General features: G+C 39.4%; 1 protein-coding gene across 3 annotated transcripts in view; it reads right to left on the bottom strand.

The window, feature by feature from the left end:
* Nucleotides 1-217: 217 nt before the first annotated feature.
* CTDSPL (CTD (carboxy-terminal domain, RNA polymerase II, polypeptide A) small phosphatase-like) overlaps nucleotides 218-18,596 on the bottom strand; it is an 82,519-nt gene continuing 64,140 nt past the window's right edge. For 2 of the 3 annotated variants that reach the window (XM_009881489.1, XM_009881490.1), the window contains 5 exons: nucleotides 17,856-17,957; nucleotides 12,811-12,867; nucleotides 5,444-5,536; nucleotides 3,634-3,819; nucleotides 218-1,702 (listed from right to left, as the gene is read on the bottom strand). In XM_009881489.1, coding sequence (XP_009879791.1) covers nucleotides 1,577-1,702; nucleotides 3,634-3,819; nucleotides 5,444-5,536; nucleotides 12,811-12,867; nucleotides 17,856-17,957 — 564 coding nt within the window. In that variant the 3' untranslated portion in view covers nucleotides 218-1,576. The remainder of the gene's footprint in view (nucleotides 1,703-3,633; nucleotides 3,820-5,443; nucleotides 5,537-12,810; nucleotides 12,868-17,855; nucleotides 17,958-18,596) is intronic. The other variant, XM_009881488.1, reaches the window with a different exon arrangement.

Genomic DNA, 18,596 nt, shown 5'->3' with positions numbered 1-18,596 from the left:
CTGGTGCGGAAAATAATTAAAAGGTGACACTGAAAAGGAAGAAAAAAAAATAATGTGTGCCTTGTTCTTCAAAGGCTTAAAATATTTAAAAGTTATTATTTTAAAAGGGCACCAATGACACGGCAGAAGATGCTAAGCAGGTTCTCAGAGTCAGAGATGAGACGTACTCAACTCCAAAGCCAGAGGACCACTTTCAGTCCAGGTTAGTACCTTCTGCCCTTCTAGCAAGACTCAATAAAGCTCCCAATCTGTACCTTCCACCTTGAGGGAGAAGAAAAACAAATCGGAGATTTGGGAAAAATACTTTTTGCATTTTTATATACAAAGTAAGGAGAGGGCTTCACCCCAATTAAAAGAATTTTCCTTTGCAGGTCACCTTTAACTGAGTTTTCTGGTATATCAAATACCTTAGGATTAATACGTAGGGGTGGGTTATGAAGCCTGCATTTTATTTATTGCCCAAGTTTGCAGCTTACAGAAAATGTTTCATAGCACAGGCACAGTGGCAAAAACAGTATAACAGCCGATGGTCAACTCCATTTGGTGAGTATACAGTAGCAGCAATTAAAAGAAAAAAGTACTCCAAACAGCTCAATACAGATCCAGCTTACCCAGATGGGGTTTTTTTAAGAAAAGAATCTTAAACTAATAAATAGATCTCCTCCACATTCTCCCAAGATAATGGTTTTCCAAAAAACAAGAGGCATGGCAGTTGTGCGTAAGCAGAGACAATAGAACTTAATCTGTCTAGACTAAAAGGTGCTTTAGATCTCTCAGCCACCTTATTTTCTCAATGCCATCATTCCCTAATACTCAAACAACTGCAGATATGTTCAAAACTGTGCCCAAAATCATATCAGTGAAATAACCATGTAATTAACCCAAATCACCCCTCCCACAAACGCTTAAACCTTCTGAGCATGACAAAATGTAATACATCTTAATGTCACTGTGGAGACAGGAACCCAGCATCTTTGTTTCAACTTTTTCCTTTGTTATATATTACAGTGCTCTATAAAATTTTTCCTTTTTCCTTTTAAAGCATTTAGACAATACAAGACTAAAAGATGTCTGGAAATACGTCTTATACAAAAATGAATTTTTATCTTAAAATAACATTCAAAAAGGCACTTCATTCTGTAAGAAAAAATTCAGAGTCAGGTCAACTGCTCTAAGCAGGGGGGTAAAATTGTCTGCATAGTGGGAGGGGAAGAAAGGGAGAGAAATTCAACTGCTGAAATACAAGCTTCTTTTTTGGCATGTTTTAAGAAAAGCTGATCCAGTAAAAGATGTCCATTTATGAAATTCATTAAAAGAGTCCCATTTAAAATAGCTTCTTTTTTTTTTTTTTTTCCTTTAAAAAAGTAGTCTGAACACATGACCTTAGGAGTCAGGCTTCTGAAGGCTTAATAGCATCACTCATGATTGTCCTTCGTGTCCAATGTAACAGGAAGATCAAGAGTAGCACTTCTGACAGGGGCGACCTCCCCAAAGCTTACATTTGAAAGAGCTGAAAAAGATGGAGACAGCCTCTAGCAACTGCAATCTAGTAGCAGAAGTCAGTCAAAGTTAAGGGCTACCTGTTGCAGAGTTTATGAAGCATACTGTAAACTTCTTCCTCTTTGCTTAGTCCTTCAAAGAAAGGAATAAGATCTAGCAGCTCTGTGTCTGTCATGTCATCAAACCAGGACTGCACAGGCACCTGAAACAAAGCAACCAGTAAATATGACGATGTGGAGAACAGGTGAGTTTTGCCTACGTAGATGTCCTGTAATACTCATCGCCATCACAGTAAGGCGAACTGCGTTACGGAAGTCATTAGCGTTCAAGCAGAGGATCAGGTTCAAGTCCAACATCAACCCCAAATCCAACTACAAAACACTTGGCCTTTCAAAAAAGAGTTGACATGTGGCTGACCTTCTCCTGCACATCCAGGCAACCTGCACGACCCAACACTGGGCAGCTCGATTTGCTCTGCCTCCTCGATACTCAGAATAGACGGGAAGGAAGATACGGGTTATAAAGCTGTACCGACACTTTATTTACAGGCAAATTTCCCCCCTCCCCCTAAGTATTATGAGTGTGAGTCACTAAACACAGGCATGCAGCACCAACCCCTTCTGGCACGAGGTTGCGGAGGAAATATTTAAACAGCGACTACAGAACACTTCTCTGATTAATATATAAGACCTGGAGAGCGGGTTCAGAAAATAATGCACATAATAAAAATTCTTAAATCTGTGGGCTGGATTTGGGAAAGGAGTTCTGTGTATCTTCACTATGGAAGTACACTGAGGTCTTTTAAAGACTATCTTGGATCTCGTCACAAACACTGCTTTCTGCAGAGACTCTGATATCAGTTAGCTAACAGCACTTTTCTATCCATGATTAAACCGCTCTGACAAGGCCCTTAATTTCATCTCCCAAATTTCTACAGCTCATTATTTTCTTGGCAGTGAATTCCGAGATACCAAATGACGATCTGGATCAGGTTTTTAATTTTAACTATGAACATAAAATTAGAGCTACAGCTCCTGGTCATTATAAATAGCACCTTTAAACCATGTGTGGCACCAACCAGAAAAATGTTTTCACCCAATCATTTAGGGCATCACAGTATTAAGATCTGAACTTAAAATCTGATTGCTGCAAGATAAATAGCTCATGTTAAAAAAAAAGAAAAAAAGAAAAAAAGAAAGTTATTCCAGAGAGGTAGGACCATGCAAAACAGTGTCCCTAATAAAGATTTCCTACGCTAATTTCAACAGTTCACAAAAAAAGGCAGCCTAAAAACATCAAAGAAAGCATTGCACAGCCTGGTTGTTTAAAAGTCAGGAGATCTAAGGGGAGTTCCAGCTTGCTATCCTGGCAGCTACAAAACAGATGTGAGCATCTGTACTGATTGCAGCAATGGCTGGAGCAAGTGCCAGACAATTCCATCGCAGCTTCTGGAGCAGATACGAAAACACACAGTGAAAATGTGCACTGCTCCTAATTTATCTCCTCTGAAGTACTGTTGCCTGCCTTTTGTCCTTATTCCTAAAGCTTAATGAACTTGTTAACTAACATTTCTAATTATGAAGCAAGTTATCACAAAAATACTTGAAGGGAGAAGCATAACACAACAGGATCTTGATTTTTTTTCTTCCCCTTAGCCACAAATACAGAACTCGGATTGTAACCAGTAAAACATTAATTATCTTGTCTAATAAAATATTTTCATTCACACAATGAAAAAAAGATGGAGCACCAAAAGCAGTTCAAGTAAACCATCCTTTCTGTAATCACCACTCCGAAGAACAAAAACTATGCTGGAGGGCAGCTTCACTTTGTAGAGCGAGGTTAGCTACGCAGGTTCTATACCACTTGTGAGTTCTCAAAACTGGTGGGCTTCATGCCAAAAGCTAAAACCGAAAGCAGATGAACAGTCATGACTATGACACGCTGTCAAGATCAGTTTGCCGTAGTCAGTCACTGTTCGGCAGTGAATACTAGAACCTACCTGCCGTCTAAGAAAATACAGAAACTAGCACAGTTAGCATTCTAAAAGGCTATTTTCTGAATCATAAAGGCTGGGCAAGGACCTGAAAGACAAAGTTACGCTTGAGTACTTCAAATAGTAAGAACACTTACTGCATTTTCAGGATGGAAGATGTAAGATGCAGGAGAATTATCTACTATAATAACTTTACTCAGCTCACGTCCCAGTCGACTCAGATCCTTCACATAATTTCCTCGGTGGAAAACACAGGATTCTCTAAAGAGCCGTGCCCTGAACACACCCCAGCGATCCAGTAAGTCGGCTACTGGGTCTGCATACTTAAAAACAGAAGTCAGAAACACGAAGTTAGCAGTGTGTAAATAAGGCTAATTCACAGAACTATACAAAGAAGAGACCCCAAAGTCATTTCAGCTAAAATGCCCTTCCTTCATTTTCTTCCCGCTCCTTGTTAATTAACTTACATGCCTGCAAACCTGAAGTGATTAATAGAGAGATAACACACAAGTAGGACGGTTATCTTTCTGTGGAAGGCTAACTTGCACTCTAATGTTTTCTGCAGTTTTTCACTTAGGTTTTACTCTTAGGGCCAACTTGTAGTTACCCTAGAAAGTAATGGATCCAGAGATCTCACCTAACATTACCATCAAACCGACCAACGCCAACAGAAAATCTATATGAAGCCATTTCCACTGCTGATTCATCTCCATGTGCCTCTGAAAATAAACTGCAATGAAGGCATCTGAGCTTAATGCAGCTTTTTCAAATGATGCCCATGGAGCCACAGAATTAAGAATCTTAAGATAACCAAATTGCATAATTGGGCCGTAAAAGATTAGATAAAGATGTTATTAGGAAAAAAACCCATGTACAATACTGGGAAATTCTGATTTTGTATATAAGATGATACTTTAAGTGAGGCAGACCTTAGAACCCCGCAATTGATACAAACTGTCCAAGTAAAAGTATCCAAATAAACCAGAATGTGAAATAGGTGTGTACTTGAAAATGGCACTTATAACTTATTTTTGCAGGACAGGAGTTACTATTTCCTATATTTTAAACTGAGAAACAAAACTGATGTTGAAATCAAACACCTCTTGACTACGAAAACTGCTAGGCACCTAACTGCAGCACGAAATTGTTCCGTTATTTAGGATTTTCACAACGTGACCAAACAGAACACGGCAAACAGAGTATAGGGAAGGATCCTCTGGTAAGGCAGCACTGTATCAGATCAAAGAGGGTCCCACCCCCTTCCACCATCTACATTAGGTTGGAGTAGCTCACTACGCTAGACTATTATTTAGAAACAATCAATATAATTTTACAAACAAGACACCACAATTACAATACATCAAAGGAAGTGAAGAACTTAAGATGTCTACTACTGTAACGTCTACCACAAAACTACCTACGAGGTACTACTGCTACTGGAGACCAGAGGGCACAAAATATTCCCATTCACGTTTCAAGCTTTACAGTGTCCATTTGCTAACTCCAGATTGCAATTGCACCTTGACAGAACAAAAACGTGTTCCCAATTTTCATATGCAGTAAATTTCTGAATCACTGGTTGATCATGTAGATAGCGTTAAATACAGTCTATTTTATTTCATGCCCAGCTTTAATATACTGCTTTACTCGCAGGCTATTTGTTCTAATTTCTCACTATAACCATGGTAACTTGTAAGCCTTTCATATTGGCATTATGAGCAATGCATGGAGGCTACATTATGAGACAAGCCCATATGTGATGGTGTTACCATGGAAACACTTACCCACACACTAGCAGACAAAGTACACACTGTCAGACAAAGAAGCAGAAAAGAAGGGGAAAAATTAAGATAGTACCAACTGTGGAAATAATTATCCATAGAAAACCCAACCAAAAGCTCACAGACCAGCACCATAAGGGCTAACATGATGAAGAGAGGAACAAACCTTGGCTAGACTGGCTGTGAAGAGTACACATTCAAAGAGCTCTCCCATCCTCTGAAGAAACTCATCCACATGTGGTCGTTTCAATACATAAACCTGGAATGACAATGACTATTTAGGTGAAATGGTGTTGAAGGTAAAAGGAGAGGAAAAAAAAAAAATACCACCCCGAACACTCTTGTAATCCTAACACTTAAAGAAACAAAAGTTAACATGGAAGCAGTTCAAATGAAATGTTGAAAGAAAAAAAAAAAGGTATACAAGATAAAAGTAGACATGCAATAATGAGAAATTTGAATGCACGGGCTGCCAAGACCCATGCTGATTATGCAATTGCAAATACTGTGCATCATCTGGAGTGATGCTTCTTGAAAAAATCTCATTAAAGGCAAAGCGAGACAGTAGGGCTTCTCAAGAAGCAAGGATTCAGGTCTCTCAGCTGAAATGATTTTGGTGCTGGTGTCTTCAGTGCTGAAGAGCTTTACAGAGGGAACAAATCTGATGAAACCTCTATGATGACAAGAATTGCACAATAGGGAACTGTTTTCTTCCTGTGGCTAATTCTTTCATTTTTTAAATTCCAGACGCTAAGTACCGTATCTCACTAGGGATAGTTATCAGTCAGCCGGCTCTGCAGAGAGCTTTCACCAAAAACCTTCACAGCACCACGCAGAACATCTAGCGAACGCTGCTTGCAAAATCTGGTGGCAAAGTCTACAGCATCTCCTACCGTGACCTTGCCACAAAGACGGCAAATACTCGGGATCTCTCTCCTCTTGAGCAGCTCGGTTCCAGCCGCGCTACCTTGTCTTTTTGCACTGACAACCATCCAGGCAGCTCGGCTGCCTACTGTCAACAACCTGATTAATAGATATTAGAGCCTCCTCCTCGCCTCTCTTTTCAGAGCAAGCAAGATGATTTGCGTTCACAGAAAATACCGAGATAAGATAACTGCTGCTCAGAAAGCTCACGAGTAGTTTCCAATATACTGGGAAGCTGAAGAGGGGAGTCTGCTTGAAAAATATTTATCTATCTTGTTTGCAGTTAGATTACAAGTTTGAGAGAAAACACTGGCAGCATTTTATCTCCTCCGTTTGGCAAATAATCCTTAATACTGGAAACTTCAAGTGGAGAAGCCTGGCGTAGAACTGAATTCAGGAGGAATTGCCAGACTGATGCAATTTCAGGAATTCGTTTCTCTGATATGGAAAACTAGATTAATTGTATGTATTTTACTAGATTCATATTAATAAAGAGGTAAAAAAACCATAAGGAACCCAGAGAAAAAGTCTGGAAGAGAAAAGTATGGAAACGCCAGCTTGAACTGAAATGTAACAATGAAAGCCTTTAGGAAAAGAAGAAAAAAAGTTGCGTAATAGGGACTTGAAACTGAAAACCTAAACCTGAAAGAAAAGTTTTACTAAAAACATATATGGAGCTGTACCTTAATGACGCAGAAATGTTAATTACTTTTCCACTTTACTTTATGCAGCATATAGGTCACAGGAAGAAGAATTGATCTGCTTTAAGTTGTTTCTATGAAGTTTAGCTACACTATTTCTGGCCCCTCAAGTTCAAACAATACAGTCAAACTTTGATACAGATAAAAAAATAAATCTGGGTTATAAATTGTTATTTTTCTAAACAACCACAGCAGCACCTAACCACTCAAATAAATGCGACATTTCATGAATTAAAGACAGTTAACAGATGTACTTCAACGCTGCTCTCCTTACAGATAATTAATTACAGCAAAGCTTCCTGTATTTCACTAGGCATAAGCCAAGTAATTTCCTCTCCCATAACAATGCAATTAATTTTTCACTTAAATCTTACTACACAAAGTTGTTTTGTAGTATTTTCTTTCCAAAGTGTATCTTCAAATTTTTTTAACGACCGAGGTAGAAAGACAGTTGCAGTCCTTCTGTCTTTGGGTACCCAGAGAGACTGACTCCAGGAAAGACAGCAGGATGCGAGTTACTCGAAGTAACGAAGTTCTTAATTCTTGAGCCTTAAATGATATCCCTACACTTATTTTTGAGGACACAAAAGGGATGCCCCAGAGTCTTACAGTCTCTTGGATAGAAAGTGCTGGAATTTAGTATTAATTTCCCTTTTAAAACCTCGTGTTTTTCAGCCACAGCAAAAGAAGTCTCCTCTTTGCTCTTTATCCCTATCTATGCCTGTGTCGGTGAAGTATTTCCACTTGGAATGTAATTACAAACTCCAAGCCAAGGATGTGAACTTTGCTGCTTGCAACATAACCCACCTCCCCCATAACGACAGCCTACAGTAAATCAACCCAGCAGCTACGGCCCGAGAGCTCCTTCACCACGGGCTTGCGGACAGGAGGGGGCTTATAAAAGCAAGTATTTGCAATATGCGCTTCTTTTGGCAGTTTGTAGCTCTCCTAATACTGCAACTAGTCAGTATTGGCTCTAAGTACTCAGCATTGTAAGAGGTATTGTCTCCCTTCTGCAGTTTAGATCTCCTGATCCACCACGGAGTGCCCTCAACCTCCTCTACTTGGGTTACTTGAGTTTCTCTCGCTCTTTTGCTTCAAATCTTACTTATTGGGCTCTGGCCAACAGATTCGCTCCTCATGCTAAACGCCGTATTAATAATAAATGTGATCTCTTAGGATGAGATCTCACCAAATGTTCCCCTTAATTCTCTCCCTCTCTAAAAAGCCCCAACTCCTTCACATTCATATTTTTTTTTTCAAAGTGTTTTTTTTTTTTTTTTGGCAAAACAACATATTTTTATACTCTGCATGGTTATTCCCCTTGAAGTTTTTTTTTTTTTTTTTTTGAGAAGTCCTACTTAGATCCTGGAAGCAACTGCAAGTGTACTGGTATCCTGGGCTACAAAATCTTTTTTGGTTTACTTCCCATAAAACGCTTTCTTCAGCTGACAGTGCAGCTCTTTTCTCCTCTTCCTCCTCGCTTGGAATTTTTTCCCCTTTACTTTGTCAGTGGCTGGACTCGCATCTCAATGCTGCATGGTTATTTGTGGCTTGGCTTTTTCCTCCGTTGCCTGATGTCTTCAGTTTAAGTCTCTAGACTAACTGGCTCCTGGCATTTTTCTGAGATTTATATACTGTCTTCAGGGCATTAAAAAAAAAGAAAACTCTCCAGTTTTTTCTGTATTGTATGCTCACTAATTTCTTCCTTATCACAGTTAGCATTTAGGGGAATACAGTCTTTTTTTTTATTTATTTTATTTAAAATGAACCTTACTCTTAAAACGTTAAGGCACAAATCAGGCACTAGGCATGTTTTCACAGGATTCTGTACTTACAGCTGCTAAGGGCAGAACACAAGTAATTATCTTTAATTGTCTTTGAGCATTTGGTATTTCCACATACATTTTCTATATCTCAAAGCAGTCTTAACCTAAAAAGACTCAGTATTTGTAAACCAAAAGAGAAACCCCGCTCAATTTTTATCAATTTAATAGGACACAAAGCGTTGCCTTTCAAAACCAGCTTTACAATGAAGAAATCTTCAAGTAATGACACAGAAATGTGCCCATGACAACTCGAGCTCCCGGTTTGCATCTTCTTTATTCGTGAGCAGAAAATAACACACGTCCTTGAGCCTCGTCTTTCTGGTTCGCACAGTTGTGGCTGCCTCCCAGTGCAAGTAACCAAGAATAGGCCAACTGGAACGGATACAGCCTATCCTGGATTACTTGAACCAGGCCACAGCCTTCCATAGGAGAATGAAGGAATTTAGTCCTTTATAGGAAGAAAGTTTATTATTGGAACAGGGTTTTCCCCCACCAATAAAAAACATTTTGTACATTACGTTCAAAGCATACATGCCAAACATTTACTTTGCTTTCAACAACTAAAAATAAGCAATTGAATTAAAAAAAACCCAACAACAAACAAACACTTAAAAACTTGTTTCGCTCGCTTAACACACAAATTACATTCAAGAACGAAATTCCAAGTAACACCAAAGCAAACTGGCTGCCCTCTTTACTCTGACACCGACAACAAGGCACAGAGGCATTGCAAGCCAATTTGGATAAAAAGCCAAAGGACCATCATACCCTAAAAATCTTTACGTTAGGGATTAAAGCTATATTTAACACACGGTTTCTCATCAGGGGGTTGTGATTGCTCTGCACTTGTTAAATGGATAGCACGCTCCAAAAGAAAGGACGTGTTCTTGCAGAAGTTATTTCAAGGGTACCAAACAGGTTGAACATCTTTTCTCCAGCCACTACTTTCATCCTCAATAGACTTCCTCTGAAGTGCACTCTCAGTTGCGACACATTCCACTGGATTTCCCCCAGTTTCTCACTTACAATTTGGTAAAGCAGGGGGCCAGCTCCGATTTCCTTTTATTCAGAAAAGCAGAGAGAAATGAGAGAACTGGCCAGAAGAGTGTCAGCTTGCGTTAGAACTGCCCTTTTGTATCTGTGCCATCGTTCCCAACACAAAGCGTGGGATTCATCTCCCGTAACTTTAGCTGCCCTGTACACAGGCACAGTCTCTGCAGGCGTCTAAGACCCACAACAGAAGGAAAGAGAGGTACCTTCACATGAGTTATTTCCTTCTAAATTAAAAATGATGAATCCTTTCTAAAGACAAGGGAAATTAAACTAAAGAAAGATGCGAGAGGGACAAGGGCTGTTCAGAAAAAGCTATTTTTTAATCTAGGGAAGCTGGTTTACCCGAGCAGCCTTTAAGATGATGATTTGAATTGTCCTCCCTATAGAAGAACGAGAGTCTCTCTGACCTTTGGATTATAAACGACATAAGGGAAAATAAACGCCCCGAACTAAAGACAGCCTTTTTTGAATACCGCTGTTGCACAACAAAAACACCACAGCATTTACCACGAACAAAACTCGTTAGATAAGTCAGTCTCAAAACTCTTCCAAGCGTACAGCAATTGAATTTGCTACAGCTTGCGTTTTTGGTATATGCGATCCAAAGAATCTCGTGTGATTTCAAATTTTTTCCTGAATGGGCACTTCTGAACTGGTGCTCTCCGTTTGTTTTTGCACGGGGTTCTAAGGCAGAGCTCAAGTACATCACTACTCTGTCAGACAATCTCCTGCTCGATAAGATACCAGGCTTACTGGTAAAGCAGGTCGGGATACGTGCTATGGACAGTGTGGTTCCACAACAATTCACATATCCTGTGATATTTTTAACAGGTGGAAGTATTTCCCAATGCCAACGATTAATCTTTGAGTATATAAACTGCTGAAGAAAATGGACGGGCATTACACAGACAACAAAGTCTGACAAATAAAAATTGCTGATACCTGTTCAGTTTATGCTCTAAATGAATAAAAAATTACAGGTTTGAAGTGGAAACTGGCTGTCAAAGCTCTACAGCCTGTGTTAACACTCAGACTCAGCCAGAATGTCCGCTTTTGCCCTTCAGATTATCACAGTTAAAAAAGATTGCTGGATGCTAGTACATTACTTCGCCTGCAGAAGCCCCAGACTGCCTGTTCTGCATACCGTATAAATGACCTTTACTTCAAAGATTACAAATTCCTGACAATTAACTTCACTCCAACCACCCAGATCCGACTCAGATTTTTACCTGTTTTAGAGACTAAAAACTTGAAATACAAAGAGATTAAGCAATTTCTTACAGATTACACAGGAGCAAAGCACAGAGACTAACATCACTTGACCTTCTCCATCAAGAGCAGCCTTCCTCCCGTTCATGTTTAGGCTATGGACAAATCCACTCCCCTTTGACCAGGTGTTTTGGGGTTCTTTTCCCCCCCACACCCAGTCACTGGCACTTGAGTGCCCAGCTGCATTACGTTTGGTGACAAATCTGAAAGCCTGCAGCAGGGAATGGAAAAGCAACAGGCTTTTGAAGTGCCTGGCTGTAAAGCCCAAATAGTCTTTTATTCGGTTTTGTTTCAAAACGTAAATATATAATCTTGACAAGCTAAGTGATCACAATCCTAAAGCATTCAAAATTGTTAGGCAACCTATTTTATTCCCTTTCAAAAGCATTCAAGAAAGTCTTCGGAGAGAAAATGTCGCCATCACAGCACCAAACACAATTAAAGCCCACATCAAACGAAGACAGAGAGTATCACAATATAAATCTCCCAAAACATCCCTTACATGTTTTAAGCATTCAGCTCTGGTGAACGTTACAGGTTTCAGTACTGCAGATATTGAATTTTTCTACATAAAACAGGGACAGTGTAGAAGCTGTCAAACAACTATCACTTTAAAACATGTTTCAGTCCACCGACGTATTTAGCAATTATTTAAAGAGTGACAATCACACGGATTGTTTCATAACAGGAAATCAAACAAAACTATGAACTGACTTTATGATCTATCAATTGCTCCAAGGTCAAAATACGAACCTGTTTGTCCAAGTAAAAATAATCCATATAAAAGATAATATTTAAAAAATTAAAGTATTTAGAATCTCCATTAAATTACACACAGGGAAGATTTGCAACTCAATAACTGCATTATCTCTAACCTACAACAATCAACAAAAGAAGTTTCAGACTATTTGCAAGATTCATACATCAGAAAGGCTCAACTTCACATTAACCAGTAAAACCCATCTCCAGCAAGAACTTTAGTGTCTGTCTGAAGAGGAAAATTTACGGCACTGTAATTTATTTCATTTAACGTTTTCAGAAATGACTACTGATTAAAGACACCACGCAAAGATACATGAAGGGGACTGATTTTCAAATTATGGGTGTTTTGCATTTACTGAAAACCATTTCACAGTCTTAAGTGAAGTTCTTAAAGAGTAAGACATAAAAATTAGTCTCCTTGCAATTTTGTCCGGACCTTTTAAAGATGCTGAAGTGTATAAAAAAAGTCCTATCAGAGGAACTTAAATTACTTACAGAAAGAAAAGAGAACAGAACTTAAACATAGATGGCCACAAAAACTGAAGAAATGTCTGTTCTTCCTTAATACTTTTATAAAGCTTTGTCCATATGAACTACCAACAGACATTAAAGCCAACTTATGTCCCGTTTGTCTGCGGAGGGAATGAGAAACGCAGTATTCAAGTAGTTTTTTCTGGGCCCAGCAACGTTTGAAAACCCGTCCTTAGATCCTGCTTGAAAACGTTTTAAAATTGACAAAGAGACAAGTATTGAAGCCCCGAGAGAGAGATCCCGGAGAACTGAAAAAGTTAAAATCGAGATTTAGTCGTTAGAAACTACATACCCGATCAAACAGGGACGGCTGTCTGGATGGTCCATTCCAGAGAACACAGCTTTTGTATTTTGCAAAAGGACAAATTATCAAACGTAAAGCAGCAAAAGGAGAAAGAGAACGCTCTGGGACACTGAGGACCGTTCCACTACTAGAACAACGCTAAAGGAACACCAGCGCTTACCTGATGTATGGTTCCATCAATTTCAACAGGAACGATGAAATCAGCATTGCTAATTGGCTGGAAGGAATGACAAGGAAATAAATCAACGTTAAAAATATGATCGTTAGAGGTAAAATTTCAGAGGTGTAAAAGAGAAGAGTACTTACTTCTCAGGAACAAGTTAGTAAGCATTATTAATTACACAAATGCACTCTGCACTTGTGCCCTTTCCACATACAAGTCAGAAGCCTCACGCAGCCACGTTCACCGGATACTGCGTTTCCTTCTTCCCTCATCTTATTAAGCTTCATACAACATAATATACTTTACCACTTGAATAACCCCCACTACCAGGATAAAAAAAAATTTATTTGGATAACTCTTTCATCAAGTCTGTGTGGATGATGACAAAGAAATTCAGCTATGTGCTTCAATTATTCTGCTCTGGGTCATCAATTAATAATTAATTAAAAATAAAGAGAGTGGTAAAAGTAATACATAAAGGTCATATTTGAATCAGGAGCTGCAGCAAGACAAGTCATACAGTTGAATGACTCTCAAGACGCGATACCTCAAAAGAACATGCTGTGCCAATCAAATTAATCTCATGTAAAACTGCATTTTAATTCAAAAGGGAAGAGCAGGCACACTCTGGCCAAGGCCTTGAATCCATTCTTCCAGCCTGCTGAATACAACTTCTTTCTTTACTGGGAGAAACTGTTGGTCAGGTAAAATTGTTTTGGAAAGCAGAAATGTCCTTGCAGACAGCTCAAGAGTACATAGTCTAATCTTGGCTAGGCAGTAGTAGCGGCAGTTGGGGAACACACTGCTAACAATGTTTACAAGTTCAAATGGACATCAAACTTGGCAGAATCCTTTGGGACGGCTCACGCGTTACGTCTGAGATGAAAAGAAAAAAAATCATGTAAGCATGCCCAGCTGAAGTTTTTAACTCACCCGATGATGTGCAGCTTGGAAATGGCTGAGACACAGAGCTGCCAAATATAGTTTTAACCGGACTGATGAACAGACAATATGCTTCGTGGCTAACTGCCTGAAACGAAGGCTGGGAGTAGTTTGGCTGGTAACTGGTATGGCATTACTAAGGCTGGAAAACATCTTCACTCAGCTCTATCAGACTTGCACAGACTTTCCCACCTGGTTTTCTGCATCAGCCAACAGACTGATCTCAAGTACCACCAAGGAGGTGCCCCTGAAGAATCTGCAAGACTAGAAACAGTCTTCAAATCCATTCGGGGGGACGAGGGGGCGCCAAGAAAGCAGAGAAGCAGCCAAGGGGAAGAGACTGAGAAGCAGATCAAATTGCTATGCCTAAACAGGTGCTCTGTGAAAAACAGTAGAAAAAAGAATCCTGCAGTACTAAGCTGACAGCATCACTTTGATCCCATTCCCTGGAAAAATGCGATTCTAATTCCACTGTCAAATGACTTTCCTACGAGGAGAGCAAAGGGACTGTAGGAATTTATACAGAGGGCAGCAACCTCTCTGAGCAGCGAAGTCATTAATAAGGAAGATGGTTTGATCCGACGTCTGCAAGTGCTGTGCCAGAGGGCAAGTGAGAAGCTACACTGAATCCACCCGTCCTGACCAACCAGTACCGACAACCAAACCTCCAGAGCAGCTGATGCTGGAAAACTCCATCCTGTTGATGACCACTGTGCTAGTGTGATCTAAAGAATTCCTCAAGTACCTGCAGATACAATCTAGATTTTTTTTTTTAAGCTGAAATCAAGCAATTTCCAAGATATATCCCCTTTTCTGCTTCTGAAAAAGACAAGAGGGGGGCTCCCACCCGTCACCAGCCCTCAGACAGAGAAGACACTCTGCAGCATCTCTAATAGCCACTCAACAGGTACACAAACATGTTCTGAAGCTTCACCTTAAAAGAAACCCAAATGAACTGTCAATAAGACTCAGCCACCAAAGTTTTCAAGTGGGTGCCAGCTCCGTGCGTACTTTGAAGACTTGCACGCACTTGAAGAATTTATATATGCATGACTCCCTTAAGCGAGGTAAATATTCTGTAGCAGCAGAAAAAGACTAGGTCACTGCAAGCTGCAAAGGTTTTGAAGCCCACTGTTAAAAATACAGCTATTTCTAAACTTTCTCAACAGGAGCAGCACCAACCAGATCTCAGAGAAAACCACGTTCTGTTTAGACAACCTAATTTTTGCTAACGCATAAAACTCACACTTAGACTTTGTTACACTAAACAAACTACTCTTAACGACGTATTTGCTTCCCCCACTTGTATTTTAGGCGCTATGTAGTTTTCATGTTGGCACAAGCGATAAGGAAGAGAGCGTGGACTGGGGTTCTGTGCTTCGTCATGATGGGAAGACAGGAGAAAAGCCTGCAACGGTTTGCTGGATGAAGGTTGCTGGGGTTGCACACGTGAAGCACGTACATGCCTCGAGTGGGAACTGCAGACAGAGCGTGAAAGACGACAGTGTATTTCCATTGAAAATCTTCACTTCGGTTAGAACCGTTTCTGTTTAATAGAACGCTTCAGAGTTTTACATGTTCTAAAAAAGAGTTTCACAGCCAGTTTTGGCTATGACTACATTCCAGACTTGCATGTGGTTTAATTCATTTTATATAAAACCATGTTTACATGTCTTTGATTTAATAATTTATGATTTTTGCTTCTATTATTGTTTTATGATGGGAATGATAACTATAATGTCTATCTATTCCTTTTTTACTCTTGCCAAAGCACCCCAAATTTATTCCTTTAATACATACTTAACATGAAAGACTAGTACCTCCTTAAAGCCTCACAAATATGCAGGGGCATAAAAAAACAAGAATTACCCTCCTTCAGATGTTGCTGCTTTCATAAAAGAGCACTTTAAATACTCTGCCTCTCTGGCTGTGTTAAAAAAAAGTAAGTTATCTGCATTTGAAATATGAAGCCTATTGCGTAACCGAATTATGAATTCTAAAACATCATGTGGTTTAAATAAAGCCTTTTGTACAACAAATCACAAATTTATGTATGCTTTTACAGCTTTAAAGCGGGGACTTGCCTGGTAGAGCAGACATGTTTTAAAAGATACAGCAAAAGTAACTTGATTATTCAGGCCGAGCAGTGTGCATGTAGGTATTAAAGCCCCTGGTCTTCTGGGAATCCATCATATTTTCGATGACCAGAACAGCTTTACTTCAGCTGAAGTATCTCCCTTTGTGAAACAAAATCCAGGTGGACCACTGGACAGTTCCAGGCACTAAACAGCTAAAAGCCATTTCCTCCAACACTTGGTTGTCGCTTACTGCTTCACGCTAACATAATGCCATCGTAGCTGTAAGACTCCAGTACTGCAGAAATTTCAATGTTTGCCTTATACTCTTCACTTCACAGAAAAAAGGACCAGTTTTCTTTTCCTAACACAAACTATTATTCAGTGTTCAAGACTACATAGAATAACCTTTTGATTTTTCTGAAGTATCTATTTAATATCATTTAAATACCCATTAAATGTCATTTCAATAAACGGGATGATTAAAACGAGCCCACTATGAAAGGAGTCTGCAATAAAAGCAAACCTCAATCCTACAAGAAAGGATTTGCACTATGTCAACCATCAAACATGTATTTCTTGAAAACAGTTAAAAAAAATTAATAACCACCTAAAGTGAATCTCATTTTGTTTCAAAAAAACAGAAAAATCACAGGACAAAGTTACCCACAGCACTCAAGAAGACAAAATTTTATTTTTACATTTCAGACAACACTAAGCCTAATACTTCATCATTTTGATGTAAATTTAGACTTTTAAATTCAGCTCTCCCTTCCTATTTTTGACTTTCGTTTAATTAGGAAGGCATGGTCCCTCCCTTCCCAATTCAGCTGTGTTTCCAGCCCCCCTGAAAAATACTCCAGTGCAAGTTCAGTCTGGGTATAGAAGACGAGGATCTGGCACGGAGGTGAAGAGGTTCCTGTACGCCACCACAAATTGTTATACACCATTAGGCACAATAAAGACAGAGCAGAATCTCAATTTCAGTTTGAGGCACAGGAATATTTGTTCTAGTATCTCCATATAAGGTCTTCTTTAAGTCAACAAAGACAGGCCCTTGCCAAATTCTAACCACAACATGAATTATGGTTTGCATATTTAAATGCTGGCAACTAAATATTGCAGGATTAAAACACTGAGTTTATGCTAGCAGTGAAAAATGGAGCGCAACCAAAACTAGAAGACTATAAAGTTGGTGGTAACTTGCTTGCTGCTAGTAAGGAAACATACTATTGAGTCTTATAAATTCCGCAGTATCAAAGTACAAAACTAGCAGATGCTTTATCATGCCTGACATTTGCTGAACAGAAATACTACCAGTACTCTGAGCCAACGTAGGTTATTTGTGTTTCTGAATTCTCCTATTCTAACTTTAGCTCTACTTAACAATAGAAAAATACCACTACTTCCACCACATGCTGAATTCAGAAGGGTTATAAAAGTTGCTTCTACAAGATAACTGACTCATCAGCAACAGCTAAATGCTATTTGCTTTCCTGTTGTGAAAGCCAAATACTTGAAAATACTTACTGCAATCGGGACAGCAGCCTGACATGGAAAACAACCTTCTCCAGCAGAGCACAGCAGCTGACACTGGTACCCAAAATCCACTGTTTTAAGGTACATCTACCCATCATAAAGCTATGCTGAATTCCCATTCTCCTAGACTAACTATGGTACCATTTAAACGTCAAAACCACAACCATATTGTCAGGGCAACAAATTTCGCTCCTGTTAAGATACAGGTCCTTCTGGGAAGAATTACCATGTACAGCCATAAAGTCAATAACCATTCCAGGCTTTGTTGCAGTCGGTGTGACTTTCTCAGAGTCAAAAACCATAGCAGAGTCTGTGTAACTCCCCTTACAGCTAAATTAGGATGAATAATCATAGGAGTAACACTGAGAACCACCAGGCACCCTGGGAGAGCATGTAAGACTAGTTAATGCGTTAAGAGGCTTAACAGTTCCTACAACATTCACTGACAGATTCAAGTCGCAGGAGATCGCTTTTGAATTTACTTACCTTAAATGAACTGTGCACTAAAGTTTCATCTAAATCAATGACCACACACTTCTTCCCATAGTCTGATGCTGTCAGTTCTGGCAGGAGGTATTTAGCTGGTGGCTAAAAACAATGAGAAAAGAGGAAGACAACAACAACAACAAAAAGTAAAACGTCTATTGAAAGGACAACTCTTCTGCCAACATTACTATTCTAGTAGTTACAGGGAACTGAAATACATGACTTGAAGTTGAATCTTTTTCTGGGCTCATGGCAAGTACATGTATGGAAATTAATGGCTTATGCGATACCCACAGTGACCTAGTGACTTTTTTTTTTTTTTTAAAAAAAAAAAGAGACTTGTTTAGGATGCTCTCCAAAGCATTAGAAATGAAAATGATAAAATACCACCACTAGCTAAAAAAACCAAGAGAAAAATAGGACATTTGATACAATAAGATCTTTTCCAGTGACCCTCTTCCTAATGCCTCGGGTTTGGATGCTGCTGTTACCCTACGCAGTGTCAATGCCACTTCCAGCCACATCATGCTGAGGGACATTGACACAAATCATTATTTCCGTTTGCTATGAAAGATGCTAAAGCGGAGAAATCAACTCCGAAGGAAGGCAGCATTACTAATTTGATCTTCCAGCATGTCTCCGCTCTCAATTTTACCACTTCTGAGGGTGCTGACCACGAGCTTTCATGTGAATTACGTTCCCAATCAAGGTAGAAAAACTGGAGTAAAGAAAGCCCTCCTA

This window comes from Charadrius vociferus, unplaced genomic scaffold (assembly GCF_000708025.1).
Source record: "Charadrius vociferus isolate BGI_N301 unplaced genomic scaffold, ASM70802v2 scaffold403, whole genome shotgun sequence".
Taxonomy (NCBI): domain Eukaryota; kingdom Metazoa; phylum Chordata; class Aves; order Charadriiformes; family Charadriidae; genus Charadrius; species Charadrius vociferus.
Note: the sequence above shows the minus strand (reverse complement) of the source record. Positions and strands in the feature narration are given on the sequence as shown.